At 42.2% G+C, this 17,822-nt stretch overlaps 2 protein-coding genes across 3 annotated transcripts; one reads left to right on the top strand and one right to left on the bottom strand.

Moving 5' to 3' along the window:
• Window positions 1-2,110: 2,110 nt before the first annotated feature.
• Window positions 2,111-8,761, bottom strand: LOC110500311 (ras-related protein Rab-39B). Its single transcript, XM_021577614.2, has 5 exons — window positions 8,307-8,761; window positions 6,566-6,799; window positions 5,335-5,515; window positions 5,029-5,154; window positions 2,111-4,719 (listed from the first exon to the last, which is right to left on the bottom strand). Exons 2-5 carry the CDS (start codon window positions 6,778-6,780, stop codon window positions 4,600-4,602), a joined length of 642 nt encoding a protein of 213 aa, XP_021433289.1. The 5' UTR covers window positions 6,781-6,799; window positions 8,307-8,761; the 3' UTR covers window positions 2,111-4,599.
• A 586-nt stretch (window positions 8,762-9,347) lies between these two features.
• zgc:162171 (uncharacterized protein LOC565931 homolog) lies at window positions 9,348-14,561 on the top strand. Of its 2 annotated transcripts, XM_021577615.2 has the most exons (6): window positions 9,348-9,555; window positions 9,751-9,791; window positions 9,897-10,102; window positions 12,272-12,402; window positions 12,739-12,888; window positions 13,313-14,561. In XM_021577615.2, the coding sequence occupies exons 3-6, from the start codon at window positions 9,910-9,912 to the stop codon at window positions 13,478-13,480; spliced, it is 642 nt and encodes a 213-aa protein (XP_021433290.1). In that variant the 5' UTR covers window positions 9,348-9,555; window positions 9,751-9,791; window positions 9,897-9,909; the 3' UTR covers window positions 13,481-14,561. The 2 variants fall into 2 exon arrangements, with proteins under 2 accessions (XP_021433290.1, XP_036813641.1); XM_036957746.1 differs by having other exon boundaries at window positions 9,348-10,102.
• The last annotated feature ends 3,261 nt before the right edge of the window (window positions 14,562-17,822 follow it).

Below are 17,822 nucleotides of genomic sequence, written 5' to 3'. Positions count from 1 at the left end.
CAACAACAAGTGGGACACAATCATGAAGTGGAACGTCATTTATAGGATATTTCAAACTTTTTTAACAAATCAAAAACTGAAAAATTAGGCGTGCAAAATTATTCAGCCCCCTTAAGTTAATACTTTGTAGCGCCACCTTTTGCTGCGATTACAGCTGTAAGTCGCTTGGGGTATGTCTCTATCAGTTTTGCACATCGAGAGACTGACATTTTTTCCCATTCCTCTTTGCAAAACAGCTCGAGCTCAGTGAGGTTGGATGGAGAGCATTTGTGAACAGCAGTTTTCAGTTCTTTCCACAGATTCTCGATTGGATTCAGGTCTGGACTTTGACTTGGCCATTCTAACACCTGGATATGTTTATTTTTGAACCATTCCATTGTAGATTTTGCTTTATGTTTTGGATCATTGTCTTGTTGGAAGACAAATCTCCGTCCCAGTCTCAGGTCTTTTGCAGACTCCATCAGGTTCTCTTCCAGAATGGTCCTGTATTTGGCTCCATCCATCTTCCCATCAATTTTAACCATCTTCCCTGTCCCTGCTGAAGAAAAGCAGGCCCAAACCATGATGCTGCCACCACCATGTTTGACAGTGGGGATGGTGTGTTCAGCTGTGTTGCTTTTACGCCAAACATAACGTTTTGCATTGTTGCCAAAAAGTTCAATTTTGGTTTCATCTGACCAGAGCACCTTCTTCCACATGTTTGGTGTCTCTCCCAGGTGGCTTGTGGCAAACTTTAAACAACACTTTTTATGGATATCTTTAAGAAATGGCTCTCTTCTTGCCACTCTTCCATAAAGGCCAGATTTGTGCAATATACGACTGATTGTTGTCCTATGGACAGAGCCTCCCACCTCAGCTGTAGATCTCTGCAGTTCATCCAGAGTGATCATGGGCCTCTCGGCTGCATCTCTGATCAGTCTTCTCCTTGTATGAGCTGAAAGTTTAGAGGGACGGCCAGGTCTTGGTAGATTTGCAGTGGTCTGATACTCCTTCCATTTCAATATTATCGCTTGCATAGTGCTCCTTGGGATGTTTAAAGCTTGGGAAATATTTTTGTATCCAAATCCGGCTTTAAACTTCTTCACAACAGTATCTCGAACCTGCCTGGTGTGTTCCTTGTTCTTCATGATGCTCTCTGCGCTTTTAACGGACCTCTGAGACTATCACAGTGCAGGTGCATTTATACGGAGACTTGATTACACACAGGTGGATTGTATTTATCATCATTAGTCATTTAGGTCAACATTGGATCATTCAGAGATCCTCACTGAACTTCTGGAGAGAGTTTGCTGCACTGAAAGTAAAGGGGCTGAATAATTTTGCACGCCCAATTTTTCAGTTTTTGATTTGTTAAAAAAGTTTGAAATGTCCAATAAATGTCGTTCCACTTCATGATTGTGTCCCACTTGTTGTTGATTCTTCACAAAAAAATACAGTTTTATATCTTTATGTTTGAAGTCTGAAATGTGGAAAAAGGTCGCAAAGTTCAAGGGGGCCGAATACTTTTGCAAGGCACTGTATGATGAGCAACCGCTAGCTTGGTATCACTGTTGTTTCACTTCATTCAGTCTGGTTTTACCAGGCTAAGCACTTGCTGCAAACTCCTATGTTCTGACATGGCCTAGGAGCTGTACATGCTGTACGCCTACATGAAGGTCTGGTTGTTTGTTACAGACTAGATAGACGCTTCCTCTAACCACTGACACAGGACCGGATATTTGTCATTAGCCTACTGGTAAAGGTTAGTGCTCTGGGTTATCTGATCCCAGATCTGTGGTTGGGGGAAACTTCTACCTAGAGAGTATCTTACTTGATGATGAGGACCAACTGATCCAAACTCCTGAAACCCTCTGATTTGGTATAATGGAGCTCTAAGCATTGGAGATTTAAAGTGTGTAGAGATTGGTGAAGCCACTGTCGTTCAATTATGAGCACTGGTTATGGCTGGACCATAGTTACAGAAGGAGATCAGTTATCAGCATGTCAGTTATCATGATGTCCAAGATTCCATTCTAGACCTAGAATGTCCAAGCAAGTGGAAGATGCAACGGAATCCAAAGATGCCCATTCTTGATCTACGCCGAAAAAGTAATGAAAAGTCACACTTAATGGGATATCACTTGTCAAGGCCCCGCAAGATGTCCCCTTTATTGTAATAAATGATTGAGAACATTTCCCATCCTGTCCTCCTTGTCAGCGATACATTTTTAGATGAAAGTGCATTTCCACACTGTCAACTCCCCCTTTCCCTACAATGTTACATTCACATTAAATGGTGCTACCAAACTCTCTTTGGATAAAGTGGATGATAGCAGTTCATCCTTGCAGTTATTATTACTCAGCGTAGAGAAGAAAGAATCAAAGTTTTGGATTCTGATTATCTGATAGCAGGAAGTAGCGCTGATGACAAAGAGATTGACCTTGAACACAGTGGCTACAAAACATCTTGAACGGAAAATACGTAGGACATCTTTTGTTTCAAAACAGCAAGTTTTGTCCCTCCACCACCTATTGTGCCAAAGCATTTCATTTCTCAGTTACCAAACCAGAAACGTTGTTACATCCAGTGCGCCCAACTAAAATATGACTTTCAACACAACAGCACGGTCATTCATGATAACGTTATCGAACGTTAATGTTATTATTTATGGAATGAATATCCTTATTTCTAGACTGATTGATATTGAGATATTGAATGCACATGTCTGTTGCCATACTTGTTGTACTGTGTCATTAATATGTGTAATTTAGATGCCTGCAGATGTGGAATTATAGGTAATGTAGTGTTTTTAGGGTACATTTCTCCCAGCTTCCTGTCTGTCCACTGTTACCATGGTTTCCTCAGCTAGATTCTGGAATCACTCATAGGCTAGTCTCAAAGGGGACAGTTAAATGTTCAGGTAAATGTACAGGTAGTGTCGGCCTCCGGTGTGCCCAATATCTCATTGTCCGCCTTTACTGGGTCATATTCATTAGTGCACACCATAGCAAAACGTTTTTGAAACAAAAAAAAATTGTATCTTATTCTCCCTCCCCATTTCAGTGCATTTTCTTCCGCTTGGTGTCTAGTGAATACGACCCTGGTGTCCCTTTGTCCACTTGTACAGTCAGTTAGAGAGTCAAACAGTCGTTCCCTTACATTCAGTCTCTTTCCAAAGTGTCCATAAGGTCCAATATGGCATTGGTTAATGGAGAAGGGTGAGGATTGGAGTGTTAGTTAGATGATGGGAGAAGTAGGTATAGAACCACAGAGTTTGAGTTTGGGACCAGACTTCATTTCCCAAAAGGGGAAAGTAAGAGACTCTGAGACCCTCCTCCTCAGTCTCCTTTGAACAACTGAATCAGATAGGGTCAATATGGCCTTCTAAGGGGACGTGTGATGCCTTCTGGTCGTATCAATTGTGTTATCGGATTGCATAGTGGAAGAGAATAGATCGGGGTAGCAGGTGACTAGAGAGCTGAAATAGATCTGGGTGCAATTCAAGAACATTTCCTAAAGCAGGGATGGGCCATGTTTAGCAACTCAGTCAGGGTCTCAACTTACTGTTGGGAGTTAGAATAGTAGAATTCACAAGGTGCAGTTTTGAAATATGGTTGTGCATCAGCAGGTTTTCTCTTAAGTCACTCACTCAATTAGCTATGTCAGCTAACAATTATTTTTTTTAAATGTTTTACTTGTAGTAATCATGGCCGAATAGTGACCAGACATGCCCAGAGGCCTTGACCTCCAGGGGGGACCAATTGATTTTGTTAGTCACTCTCACTCATATATCATATTAACATGGCATAAGTCATGGCAAAAATGTGTAGATTTTCAGGAAATTAGTTTTAAAACTACAACAATGTATCTCCACTCCATGGCAAAATGGATAGAATTGCAGGAAAATAGCTGTAAAACTGCAAATTCTTCTCTCTGCCTCATGGCAAAATGAGTAGAATTGCTTGAAATTTGTTATAAAATGGCACACCATTTCCCTCCGCACCATGGCAAAATGTGTAGAATTGCAGGAAATGTACTTTTTTCTCTCCACCGTCAAGACGGGGGCCAGTAAAATGTTTTACCTGTGAGGTAGGGGGATGCCAACCAAGTCTTGCTTAACGCCACCAAAAGGCTAGAGATGCCCCTAGCTACTGGTATAATGCATTTAGTTAAGAGTTAAGTAGTTTAACTGCACAAATAGATTGATTGTACAAATCAGAGACAGGTGTGGGTATAGATGTGGGTACACAGACCCGTGAGCCACTGCGGCCCCTCATGATGAGTTCAGATTTTTTGTGTCCCCCACCCCCATCCAAGATCCCCATCCCTGACCTAAAGGGAAACCAGGTATTAACCAGGTATTTGTAGGGAAGGGATCCATCATCCATCCAGATAGCAGATCACTCTGAAAAGTGGACACCTTTTGAGGACCAAGGAGGATCAAATGAAAACCAGGCAGGGATCTAGTTGTGAGTAGGATCCCTCCATCCAGATGCAGATCAGTAGAGGCAAATGGCTAGACTAGATAGCTGAAATTGATCTGGGTGCAAGTTCAGGAGGACCTAAGGGAAACCAGACTCGAGTCAGGGATCTAGTTGGATCTAGTAGATCCCTCTAGATCAGCAGAGGCAGCGTCGGTCGCTCTTGGTGACCTCCTCGGAGGAGTGGACCACGTTGGGAACGAAGCCGCTCTTCACCCCCTCCCAACCCTCCTGGATAGTGATGTCACCGCTCCTCACCTAGGGTGAAGATACCAAGGTTAGAAGGGACAATGTTGTATTCACATGCTAGCCTGGTCCCAGATCTGTTTGTGCAATCATATCAACTCCTTGTCACTCATTGTCATGCCAAATGTCATGTTTGCCATGGCAAGGAGATGACATGATAGCACAAACAGATCTGGGACCAGACTATTGACATGCAGAACATTTTGATAATAAACAATTCATGGGACCAGCTGTTGCCATTGCTAAGCTAGCCAAAGGTTGTACAGGACTCAATTTTAATTCTTGACTCAATCTTTGTATCTTCAACCTGGAGCTCCTCACCAGCTGAAAGATGTCCCTGGTCAGCTCCGTGAAGGCGTGCTCCACGTTTATGGCGTCGCGGGCCGAAGTTTCTACGTAACGCATCCCGTAGGCGCCGGCGAGTTTCTCAGCCTCCTGACGAGTTACCTGGAGAGGTAAACATGCGATAGTATTGTCTGTTTATATGAAAATGTGTTGTGCATTACTTATATCATTAGTAAAGGTAGGGGGAAAAATGTATTTATTTCAATGCTCAATCAAACACACACACATCCCACCTACCCCCCTCCACACATACATGTAAACTACTGCAATCTGATAGGCTACCTGGCGCTGAGGTTCCAGGTCACACTTGTGGCCGACCAATAGGAACACAATGCTGTGTGGTTGTACGTGGCTCCGGGCCTCCTCTAGCCAATCATGAACATTCTGGAAGGAACGGCGGTTTGTGATGTCAAACAGGAGGAGCCCGCCCACCGAGTTACGATAGTAGGCTCTGGTGATGGACCTGGAAGAGGGGAGGAGACAGGGATGAGAGGGTGTTTATGTTAGGAGATGAGAAAGGGAATAGGGAGAGGAGAGATAGACAGGAAGTAGAGGAATGAGAGGAGAGAGAATTGAGTGTTAGAAGGAGAGGGGAGACATACAATGTTAGAATATTGTAGGGAGGGAGGGAGAAATAAAAATAGATACGTGTTGGGAGGCGAGACAAGTAGCAAGCAATGGATGTGAAAGTGAGAAAGGGGGAGGAGAGTGTGTAGTGAGGGAGAGAGAAAGTTTGGCAGAAAAGAGGAAGAGAATGTGAGAGAAGGAAGGAGGAAGAACATGAAGGGGGAAGAAGTGAGAGGAGGGATATGAAAGACATGCGAGGTGTGGGTGATGAGGGAGGGAGGTGCAATGAAAGAACGGAAGAAGAGGATGAAGATAGGAGGACAGTGGTAAAATACATGTTCTAAATAAATAAATAACCAGTTTAAATGAATCACAGACAAAAGAGCAGGGTATGATGAGGAATTATTATGGAACGCTGACCAAGCAAGGGTGTGTGTTTAAAAGCTGTTAACTCTTTCAATATGTAAAATAAATGTTTATCTATGAAAAGAGACTCCTGCATACTTGTTTTTCACATTTTTAGAAACTAAACTATTTATAGGCCTATTCTAACTGTGTCACTGATGTGCCAAAGTGTAAATATTGATGTAGACTAACCTTTGTACCTTATGCACTGAATAGTCAAACAACAATATCAGTAGTGATATGACAAAAACTATCTGGCAGTTTAGACCTTGGTGCAAATGGCAACTGTGGACTATCCTATGATATCATTGTATATACTTTGATCAACAATTATGAATGATAGCCTGCCTAATAGAGGGCTCTGAATAAAAATGATGTATACATTTCATGGTTTGGCCAGCTGCACAAGAAGCATTCTTGATAAACAAGAGCAAGCAAGCGTGATGGATTATACCGAAAGCACAGTTTATGCATAATCATCTGTGTGACAGTTCTTATGGAGCCCCCCCCCCCCCCCCCCCCCCCCCCCCCCCCCCCATACCTGAAGCGCTCCTGTCCCGCGGTATCCCAGATCTGTAGCTTGATGCGTTTCCCCGGCTCGATCTCCACCAGGCGAGAGAAGAAATCCACGCCGACCGTCGGGTCACTCACCTGGGCAAACCTTCCCTCCGTGAACCGCCGGATCAGGCACGATTTCCCCACCGTCGAGTCCCCAATGACGATGAGTCTGAACTGGTACAACCATATCGCCTCCATGGTGACTGCTGTCTAGCTTCTGTTCGTAGAATCGTGGTCGGATGGAACACACGCACAGGCACACACACCGTGAGACACAGACACATGCAGGGACACACGCTCACACAGCGCAAAAGCAGTGCTTTCAGAGGATAGATAGCCTCGGGCGCCCTGGTGAAAGCCTGTGAGAGAGACCTCGCAGACAGAGGGGCAGCTATAACGGAGATTTCAATTGGTTACTGCCCTCCCTCCTCCACAGCACCGTAGCTTGGCTTCCCAACAGAGCGCAGCCCCTGAATGATAACGAGGCCTTTGGATAGAGCACAACACCGCTACTCTTTGTGCCCTTGTTTTGTGACTAAATTCCCTTTGGTGACAAGTAAAAATGCACGTCTCTTCTGGATTTGACTATGGCTTTGATCTAGGCCTAAGCCCTCCTGCGGTGTTACAATGCCTATTATAGTCCACATGTTTAATTACAAGCATGTGACTATTGGAAATCCGCTTTAGCCTATATTGGCCAACTTTCAAATCACTTGATTGTGGCAACTATTTGATAGCCTGTGTTTTACGTTAGGCTTTGAATAAAGCCCCATTGAACTTCACTTTAGGAAGAATTCAGTTATTCCATTCTGTTTGTAGCCAGTGGCACTTAGGTCAGTTTACATACTCTATTTTATAATCTATTATTTTCTATTCTATTCCATATTCTATAGACCTATGCTTATTTAAAACCCTACAATGCACGGATTTATTATGGTATTGCATTCTATGCACAGGCCTGGTTATCCAGTCACCAGACTGCCTCCAGTGACATCTAGACACACCGCCACTTCCTCACTCTGGCTGGCCGGGAATCACACAGTGAGCTTGGTATGCAAACACAACCGTGGACAAACAGATCCCCTAAATAATACCTGGAATATCCACCCCCATAGCTTTGCCTGAGACCGGATATAGGTTTCAGCTAGGGTCTCTGGAGCATTGACATGGACAGTAGCCTGGGCTAGATTGTACCCTACTATGGTAACTACTGGTCATCATAATGTCTATTGTATTGTATACCGTGGATATTTCACATCAGGTGCTTTTGGATAAACACAAATATGTTTAATTACATGGACAGTCTATTGTACAGAAGCCGTTACTGTAAATAACTAATAGAGGGTTGTAAAGGTTAGATATTTCACATCAGGTGCTTTTGCATTAAATATCAACTGATTTATTCCAGATTCAATGAATAGATCCCGCCATTTTGCCTTATGGTAGGATCATTGCTTATTTTAGTCTTACAGGCATCATTTTACACGATATGTCAGTAATGGTAAATGGAATGGAGAACAGTAGAATAGAATCTCCACGATTATTTGATGCAGAAGTGCATTAGACAACATCACTTCTGTCGCTCTCACAATAGGCTTTCAAGACCAAGTAGTGTCGCTTTTCTTGTTTCTCGCATCATTATCCTCAAATAAGAAGGCCTTGTATAGTTCACATTTGCTAGAAAGGCCTATTGCCTAAGAGAGAACGAAATGGTTTCATCTTACGTGGTTTGGTTGCGCGGCTCAGAACCCGATTGCTGCAGGTTCCATTGCATTGAGAAGCTTTCGTAGAACAAACGCCCGAAAGAACGTCTCACATCAACGCATGAACAGCAGTTTACAATTGCCCTGCGGAATTCTACCAACGGGTCTTCGTTGTGATGTCTTTATAACGGTCTATTAATGACTCCCTAAAAAAATTCAAAGCACGCTTTACTCCCCAGAATGCTATCATTTGTGAATGATAGCCTAGGTCTACACTGTTGTTTTGAAATCACACAACTGTAAAATGTGATAGACCTATGGCAAAAATTCTGAAGGTTAATTTTGTTTTCACTCCTCTCCTTATCTCGTTTTGTGTTTTTGTAGGAAGCTAAATGAAATAAATGTTGCCGCTGATGAAATTGCGCGAGCAGCACCATCACAGACCCTGACTCATTCCACCGCCCAGCCTGCATCAGCACCTCTACTACCGTAAACATCAATATCGACGCGCACAAACACTTTATCCGCATATCTAGAAAAAAACCACAGCGACACAAAACGTTGTTAATAAAACCATTCTCAATGTCCTTGTTCTTACGTCGTTTTATGAAATGTAATTAATTTGACCTATTGGCTACCATTCTTGGTAGGTTATTGAAAGAACCTTTCACCAATAGTATTTTATAGCCTATCCAACAATATTAGTAAGCTAAAAGGCAAAAATATAGATAGTGCCACTGCCACTAAATATTTAAGTTTTAGACCCTATATACTGCGTACCAGACATTAAACATATTTTGGACTTTAACTGATATAACTATTTATAATCGTGAGTGTAAAATTGACAATATTGTATACGCGTAAAGATACATAACATTGCATGTTTGGTTACCACAGCTGCTTGTGCGTTGATCCGGATACAGTGTACCAAATACGCTGGATATGTAGTTCGTTTCCTTTCCCCCAGCAGCAAAGTGGTGGACAGAAAGTACAGTGAACTATTGACTTACTGTATGTACACAACTTTATCAGTAAACTAAAGGGCTGTGGTTGACTAATCTCCAAACAGCTGACGGGCAGAAGCAGAAGCTTCATGCGCAGATTAATGGCAACGGCTTCCAGGCGAGATGTGCGCGTACACTGTTTGACCAAAATTGACAGTTTGTGGATGAAATGCGCTGACTACTCTTTTTAGAAGTTCTCATTTTTTGCTCTGGATGGAATGAAGGTTGGGTAGGAGAAAGAACGAGAGAGAACTAATGAACGTTTGGTAAGAGAGAAGGGTCGCCCAAAGGATACATTGCATGACTCTGATATAAGGACATGTATGGAATAGAACAATTGCAAGAAAGGAAGACCATTTCGGAATATTTTTGTGCATGCACATTTTGAATAAAAGAGGGAGAAGTTCCTCTTATTTTCTGTCTTCATCAATTCATTAATATTGTTTTCTCTTGCTACTAAGATTTTGACAACTATTCACCTTTGACATACAGGCAACTTCAGGTAACGGGAAAAGAGGACACTGACTTTTGTAATATTATTTTCACATTGAATATTAAATTCTATGTGAACCACTAAGTTGTAGCCTATATTTGTTTCTGTATCAAGCCATAACCCAACCATGCAGCAGGAACGCTTGCTGAAGGTTCTAGTCATCGGTGACCTGGGGGTCGGGAAGACGTCCATAATAAAGCGTTATGTCCATCAGATATTCTCACAACATTACAGAGCCACCGTCGGAGTCGACTTCGCCCTCAAACTCCTCAATTGGGATCACAAGACGGTCGTGCGACTGCAGCTGTGGGACATCGCAGGTTGGTAAACTAATTACGAGTAATCTTCTTCGACAGTTCGCCTACCTTTACTTTTATAACTGTTATATTTGATGTAATACACACGTTTAAAATATGTCAAAAATATGTCACGCACATGGTATGGTGTCTGTAATAGTGGAACATTGCCAGTTGGTAAACTAATTACGCATAGAATAAGAGTAGGCCTATTATAGTAGGCCTATTAGAGTAGGCCTATTAGCTCTGCTACATTTAGTTTTATAACTCCTTTATTTTATTTGAGAATGGAACTTTAACAATAGGTAGTTACACACACACACACACACACACCCACAATGTAATAGTACTAGCCTAACCGACCCATTCTTGAGCCTCTATATTTCACATGACCTGATAATCGACATATAACTGACATGACCTGATGTAAGGCCCTGACATACACTCTCCCATAAAACAGTGTAATAGTGTGAGTGTTGGTGTATGTGCGCGTGTGTACGTGCATGCCTGGCTGTGTATGCATTCACGTGTGCATGCGCGCGTCTGTATGTGTGTGGACTTTACCCCGTCAGTCAATGCACATGCACTAGACATTTTAAGACTCGCACACATCGCACCGAATGTGGATCTAGCGCTTGTCTGCTGATCGTTCCTCGTAGATTACGTTTTTCATATCGGTGCTCACTCGGTTCGCGAATTACGTTCAGAGGTAGGAAGTACTCGGCCAGCAAACGCTATGGGTGTGTCTGAGCACTTATGGTGCTGTATCTCTAAACTGTCAGCAGACTTTTCCTCCGTATCATCTCAACGGTAGATAATGACCTCATCACAACATGTCTACCAGCACAACCCCCCCCCCCCCCCCCCCCTCCCCGCGGGAATCTTCAAAATCTCAAAGGAAATGGGGAGGGAGGGGAATTTGCCTCTCCACTGTGCCCAGGTTAATGAAACCACAATGTTGACAAAATGAATCCTTACAGCCAAATAATAATTCATAATAGATCAATGATTTAGTTTTTACATATACATATATTTCATATCAATATTAATATAATCCAAGTTTTTCTCATAATAGTATAAACAAGTGTCAATAATCACCCACTGTCTGGTTCATAATAATGAACTATTCCACCCTGAGACAGTCCTCATGCATTGTTTCACAAGAAATTATTGCAAACATGACATTCATTGAAATTAAGCTGGAACAATGAAGCGCTTTCAGTGCAGGGCAGGAAAGGAAAAAGAAAGAAACAAGATGTATGTTTTGCCCATGTATCTGATGCTGTCTGGCCAAAAACAGAATGGCATGTCATACTCTTTTTGGCCAGACACAGCATCAAATACATGGGCTACATACAGTATATAGTAAGACAGAGGGGCGCTGTTTCGCTCACTTGAATGCTTTCTCCGGTGAGATAGTTTCAGCCACTTGCGAATTGAAGGAAAGTTGAAGGGTGCACAGTGCACTGTTCAGATGCTGGGATTATTTTGGATGAATGTGCGACGGTAAACTACTTTTTGAAGTGATTTGTTTGACAATAAGATTAAAACATCATGACTGGTTGTGTTCATGGCACATTAACAGGTAATACATTTTTACAGTTAAATTAAAGGCCTCTTGGCCTCTTGCTGATCTAGGATCAGGTTCACCCCTATCCATTGAGTCTTATTAATTTAGACAATGCATGTAGGCAGTGGAAAGACAGAGATAGACATTGTAGGAGAACATAGCAGGAAAACCAGTGTGATGGTATTTACACAATGCAAGCTGGCTATTGGCAGTGACAACCAGTGATATTTCAAACCGTATTCTGTACGTTATGTGTTGCTGTTAGAAAGACCCTGTTCTCTCTCTCTCCGCCCCTCTCTTTCTCTCTGTCCCTCTCTTTCTCTCTCTCAGCTATATCATGGTTACTCACTGGTATATTACAGTCATGTGAGAGAGGTTAACTTCCAGGAGAAATGCCATTTATATGTCAACACTCACTTAAACACACACACGCACACATACACACACATAAATATACACACAACACACACACACTTGAAGTGTCTCAACACATTGGAGTATCGCTTTGCTTCTTAAGTCACTTTATTAAGAAATATTCATTGTTGTTATGTTGTTGATTTAGATGGTATAGTTGTAGATGTTGTTGTTGGTGTTATATCATTCTTGTTGTTGTTTTTCCCCAGGCCAGGAGCGCTATGGCAACATGACGCGGGTTTACTACCGCGAGGCTGTGGGAGCGTTGGTGATCTTTGACATGACGCGGGCCTCTACCTTCCAGGCTGTCCTCAAGTGGAAGGGAGACCTCGACTCCAAGGTAAGAGATACATTATTATTTAACATGCTTAGAACTAGTCATAATGAAGTATACATGCAGGTTGTACTATACAGTGAGGTGGTAGTGAGTGCCTGTAGCCTGAGTGGCTCAACTAGTACTATCCTCCCTTCAAATAAAACATCCCCACCGTTGTTTTCATTTCATAAAGACTTTTTATTTTTTATTTTTTACGTTTGTTAAGATCCTTCTCTCCTCTCATCCATCTCACCCCTCACTCCCATTTTCTCTATATTTCCTTGCACTTACATCTTCTCCCCCATTTTACTCTCCAACCCCCCCTCTTTCTCTCTCTCCCTCACCCCACACCCCTCCCAGGTTGCTCTGGGTAACGGGAGGCCAGTTCCGGCCGTCTTATTGGGTAATAAATGTGACCAGCTGAGTACGGGTCTCTGTTCCAAACTGCCCAAACTGGAGAACTTCACTAGAGACCACGGCTTTGTAGGGTGGTACGAGACCTCCGCCAAGGTGAGGGGTGTGTGTGTGTGTGAGAGAGCAAGACCATGGTTTTGTAGGGTGGTAAGAGGTCAAGGGTCACGACATGGGGTCGCGGCATAGAGAGGGATGGGTCTCTATTGTTGCTGTATGTAGTGTATATCAGGGGATACAAGCTTTGTGTTTGGAAATGTTAAGAGACGTGTGTGTTAGCAGACAATGTTTTGTGTGTATGAGTTGCTTTCTGGAATGTAAAAAGCGTCATTATATCTACTTACTGCTAGCTGAGTGAGGGATTGTGTCTGTGCATATAAAGACTGTATTTTTTCCTTCCCATTCTCTTGCTCTCTCTATCTGTCCCACACCCCCTCTCTTTCTCTTGCTCTCATGTCTCTCTCTCACACAAACATCTCTCTCTCTTTGCCCTTCAATTCTTTCCCACTCTCTCCCCTCTCAGGACAACATCAACATCGACGCGGCCATCATGTGTTTGGTAGAGAGCATCATGGCTGTAGAAGAGGAGAGGCCGCCAGCTGGAGATCCTAGCACCCTGGTCTCACCACGCTTTGACTACAATAGGACAGGGATGGCTGGACTGCCTGGGTGCGATGGGTGTAAAAAGTGACCTCTGCCTGGCTGAAGGGAGATGGGGGATATTTGAGGGATGAGAGATGGGGGGGAAGGAGTGGAGGAGAGAGGATAGCGAGCTTTCTAGTTGTGATGGGTATAATAAGTTAACTTTGCCAGGCCAGAGGGACATGGGCAATATCTGAAGGGGGGATTAAGGTAGAGAGAAGGACAGTGGCTTTTGACTCCAATGAACTCTCTATGCTAGAATGGAAGGGGACCGAGGGGGAGAGATGAAGGAAGAGATGGGAAGGAGTAGGGGGATAGAGAGACACACAGAGAGAGAGATGGGAAATATAGTGTGTGTAAAAGAGAGAGCGATAGTAGCATGATGCATTAGATATGGATGGACTGCTACAAAGGGTCATGTGAACTGAGCTAAGCCTGGATGACATGAGAGATCTAATCACATCACAGTGGAGGACATAAGCCTCCACATTGGCAAGGAAACAGCTGTGATGTTATCAATAGCGTTGCTATTGCAACACACTCATCACGAAGGCTGCTTTTGTAAATTCACTCTGGCCATCTAATTCCGATTTCAGAGCACTCTCATCTGAGTGTGTCAGAGCGTAGAACAACTGATGAATTTACAAACTTTCAACACCCGCTGAATAAGACCGGTGTCAATAAACGTCTGCAAGAAAACGTCATTCAATTGTTGCCAGGAGCACAGTTACAGGAGCACAGGAGCACAGTTACAGTCACTAATGCTCTAGATAACATGAAAACAGCCTCTGCTAGGGTGAGTAAAATGGCCAGTGAGGTGTTCTCTCATATGTGTCTAGAAGTAGCTAGTGAGCTAGCCAACTTTAGCCAGTTAGCTTGGGTGCTTGTTGCAAGGTCAGAACACTCGAATCAACCCTTCTCCACGGGTTGATTTTACAATCTGACAATGCTCTGAATTTACAAACGACCCAGAGCGTACTATGACACACTGGAGGCAATTTATGAACACACCCATAGTGAAAAAGAGACAGTGTCGTTCTATACCAAAATAAGATATACCATCTTCTGTCTGTATGTGTGCTTGTGTATTTAGTTATAACCATCAACATTAAACTTCTGCCTCTACACAACTTTGTAAAGTTTAATTAATGTTCAACAAGCTATGGCCAGGTCACACCCATTAACCAACAGCTTGAGAATGATGCTAAAGCTTACTGAATGCTTCCCAGTTGAAACCGTTTGGACCTGTCTCCTCCCCTTCATCTAGACTGATTGAAATGGATTTCCAAGTGACATCAATTATTTTACCTTTATTTAACTAGGCAAGTCAGTTACGAACAAATTCTTATTTTCAATGACGACCTAGGAACAGTGGGTTAACTGCCTGTTCAGGGTCAGAACGACAGATCTTGTCAGCTCAGGGGTTTGTACTTGCAACCTTCCGGTCTAACGCTCTAACCACTAGGCTACCCTGCCGCCCCATCAATAAGGCATCATAGCTTTCAATTGAATTCACCTGGTCAGTCTATGTCATGGAAAGAGCAGGTGTTCTTAATGTTTTGTTTACTCTGTATATATTATAACAACATTTTGTGGGATTTTTGTTCGTTTTGGTGTTCGGCAGTGTTCAGAAGGTTTTTTTCCGGCACCTTGTCTGTGATTGGTCAACAGTAGGGATTCCTCAATGAAGTGTTTGTTGTCAATCAACGACAAACAACTAGTTGCATGCAAATCTTGTCACTTGAGAAAAACTGCACCAAATATCTTAGTTTCAAATTGAAAAAGACCTCAACAAAAATGTAAACATTTGACATTTCTTGATTTATCTTAAATTGATTTTGACTATTTTGAGGAAGTGCTATTGTATGTTGTTGTTACGGTGTCTCAAGAGGGTCAAACAGTAATATTTTGAAGCAAATATCATTTTAAGGGAGTATGTTAGGCACAGACGTTCTCTTCGCCTGGCTGAGTTCTGCTAGGAGCAAACCAACCTAGCATGTGGACGCTTTTAGTCTGTGATAATGAAACCGGGAGGCTGAAAGGTATAAGTTAGTCTGTGATAATGAAACCGGGAGGCTGAAAGGTATAAGTTAGTCTGTGATAATGAAACCGGGAGGCTGAAATGTATAAGTTAGTCTGTGATAATGAAACCGGGAGGCTGAAAGGTATAAGTTAGTCTGTGATAATGAAACCGGGAGGCTGAAAGGTATAAGTTAGTCTGTGATAATGAAACCGGGAGGCTGAAAGGTATAAGTTAGTTTGTGATAATGAAACCGGGAGGCTGAAAGGTATAAGTTAGTCTGTGAAAATGAAACCGGGGGCTGAAAGGTATAAGTTAGTCTGTGATAATGAAACCGGGAGGCTGAAAGGTATAAGTTAGTCTGTGATAATGAAACCGGGAGGCTGAAAGGTATAAGTTAGTCTGTGTCTCAAATTGCACCCTATTCAGTAGTAATTATGGGGATTTTTTAAAATACAGTTATACATCACAATATTATTTTGGACAATATTATATTGATACTTTAATTAGCTCCAAGTATGGATATTTTATTTATTTTTACTAGCTAACGTTAGCTAATGTTAGTCAGCTGTACCTGCACCAAAATGACGGTATTATAGATTTTCCTCCATTTTCTTTTTAAATAGTGAGATGCCATGTTTTCAGCACTTTTACTTCCGTGACTGATCAAAACAAATGTTAGTATGCCCTCTCTTGCATCTCTGCAGCAGACATATGTTTAAAACATCAAATTGCAATAGAATCGCAGTATTAAGTCGCAATACATATAGAATAGTGAGAATCGCAATACATATCTTATTGGCACCTAAGTATCATAATATCATATTGTGAGGTCTCTGGAAATTCCCAGCCCTATTCAGTAGTGCAGTGTGTAGGGAATGGGGTGGTGCCATTTGAGACAACCTTAGTTAGCACATGTGCCTTCAGAAAGTATTCACACCCCTTGACTTTTTCCACATTTTGTTGTGTTACAGCTTGAATTTAAAATGTATTAAATTGAGATTTTGTGTCACTGGTTAACACCCAATAATGTCAAAGCGGAATACATTTTATTTTTATTTTTTACAATTAATAAAAATGAAAAGCTGAAATGTCTTATGTTAATAGGTGTTCAACCCCTTTGTTGTGGCAAGCCTGAAAAGTTCAGGAGTAAAAAATGTGCTTAACAAGTCACATAATAAATTTGATGTACTCACTCTGTGTGCAATGATAGTGTTTAACATGATTTCTTTATGAATACCTCATCTCTGTACCCCACACGTACAATTATCTGTAAGGTCCCTCAGTCGAGCAGTGAATTTCAAACACAGATTCAATCACAAAGACCAGGAAGGTTTTCCAATGCCTCACAAAGAAGGGCACAAATAAAGAAAGCAGAGTATAAAGCAGTGTATCAACACACTCAGTCACTAAAAGATACAGGCGTCTTTCCTAACTCTGTTTCCTAACCCCGAATACATTAAAAAAGCATTATGTTTGGGGCAAATCCAACACATCACTGAGTACCACTTTTCATATTTTCAAACATGGTGGTGGCTGCATCATGTTATGGGTATGCTTGTCATCGGCAAAGACTAGGGAGTTTTTAAGGATGAAAAGAAACGGAATAGAGCTAAGCACAGGCAAAATCCTGGAGGAAAACCTGGTTCAGTCTGTTTTCCAACAGACGCTGGGAAAAAATTAACCTTTCAGTAGGACAATAACCTAAAACACAAGGCCAAATATACAGCTTTTATCGTCACCAAAGGTGATTCTATTGACTTGTGTGTGAATACTTATGTAATTGAGATATTTGTGTATTTAATTTTCAATAAATTTGCTGCAATTTCTGAAAATATGTTTTCACTTTGTCATTATGGGGTAATGTTTGTAGATAGGTTAGAAAAATAGTCAATTTGTAATGAACACGAGGGGAGACAGAGAGCTGGTTTTAAGCGCAGGGCGCAGCGGTGTTTATTGCAAATGACCACAGGAGGCAGGTAGCTGGGTCCAGGGGCAGGCAGAAGGTCATACACAGAGGTCCAAAAGGGCAACAGCAGAGGCAGGGAAAAGGCTAGTAACATAGTCCGGGAGATCAGGCAATAGGTAGATAACAGGAAATACGATAGGCAAAAGTACAGGCAGGGAATAGGCAAAAAGGCGTTGTTAGTGAGGCAGGCAAAAACGATCATACACGGGAGGAGTAACTCACGGGAAAAACAGAGCTCTGAAAGACGTGTCACAAAACAAACAATACCTATCAGTGAGTGACGGGGTGCTAAATAGTGTGTGATAATGATATACAGGTCTGTGAACAGGTGATCAGAATTCAGGTGATTGGGATCTGGAGAGTGAGTTGCATTCAGAGGATCTAGGTGTTTGAGAGTATGAG

The sequence above is a fragment of the Oncorhynchus mykiss genome, chromosome 21 (assembly GCF_013265735.2).
Source record: "Oncorhynchus mykiss isolate Arlee chromosome 21, USDA_OmykA_1.1, whole genome shotgun sequence".
Classification (NCBI taxonomy): domain Eukaryota; kingdom Metazoa; phylum Chordata; class Actinopteri; order Salmoniformes; family Salmonidae; genus Oncorhynchus; species Oncorhynchus mykiss.
This window is presented reverse-complemented; position numbering and strand designations above follow the sequence as displayed.

Coding starts and splice junctions, on each gene's coding strand:
- LOC110500311 (XM_021577614.2), bottom strand. CDS start 6,780: ATGGAGGCGATATGGTTGTACCAGTTCAGACTCATCGTCATTGGGGAC. Junction 5,516..6,565: donor GCGGGACAGGAGCGCTTCAG/GTATGGGGGGGG, acceptor CCCCTCTTCCAG/GTCCATCACCAGAGCCTACT. Junction 5,155..5,334: donor ACCTGGAACCTCAGCGCCAG/GTAGCCTATCAG, acceptor TTACCTCTCCAG/GTAACTCGTCAGGAGGCTGA.
- zgc:162171 (XM_021577615.2), top strand. CDS start 9,910: ATGCAGCAGGAACGCTTGCTGAAGGTTCTAGTCATCGGTGACCTGGGG. Junction 10,103..12,271: donor GCAGCTGTGGGACATCGCAG/GTTGGTAAACTA, acceptor GTTTTTCCCCAG/GCCAGGAGCGCTATGGCAAC. Junction 12,889..13,312: donor GGTACGAGACCTCCGCCAAG/GTGAGGGGTGTG, acceptor CTCCCCTCTCAG/GACAACATCAACATCGACGC.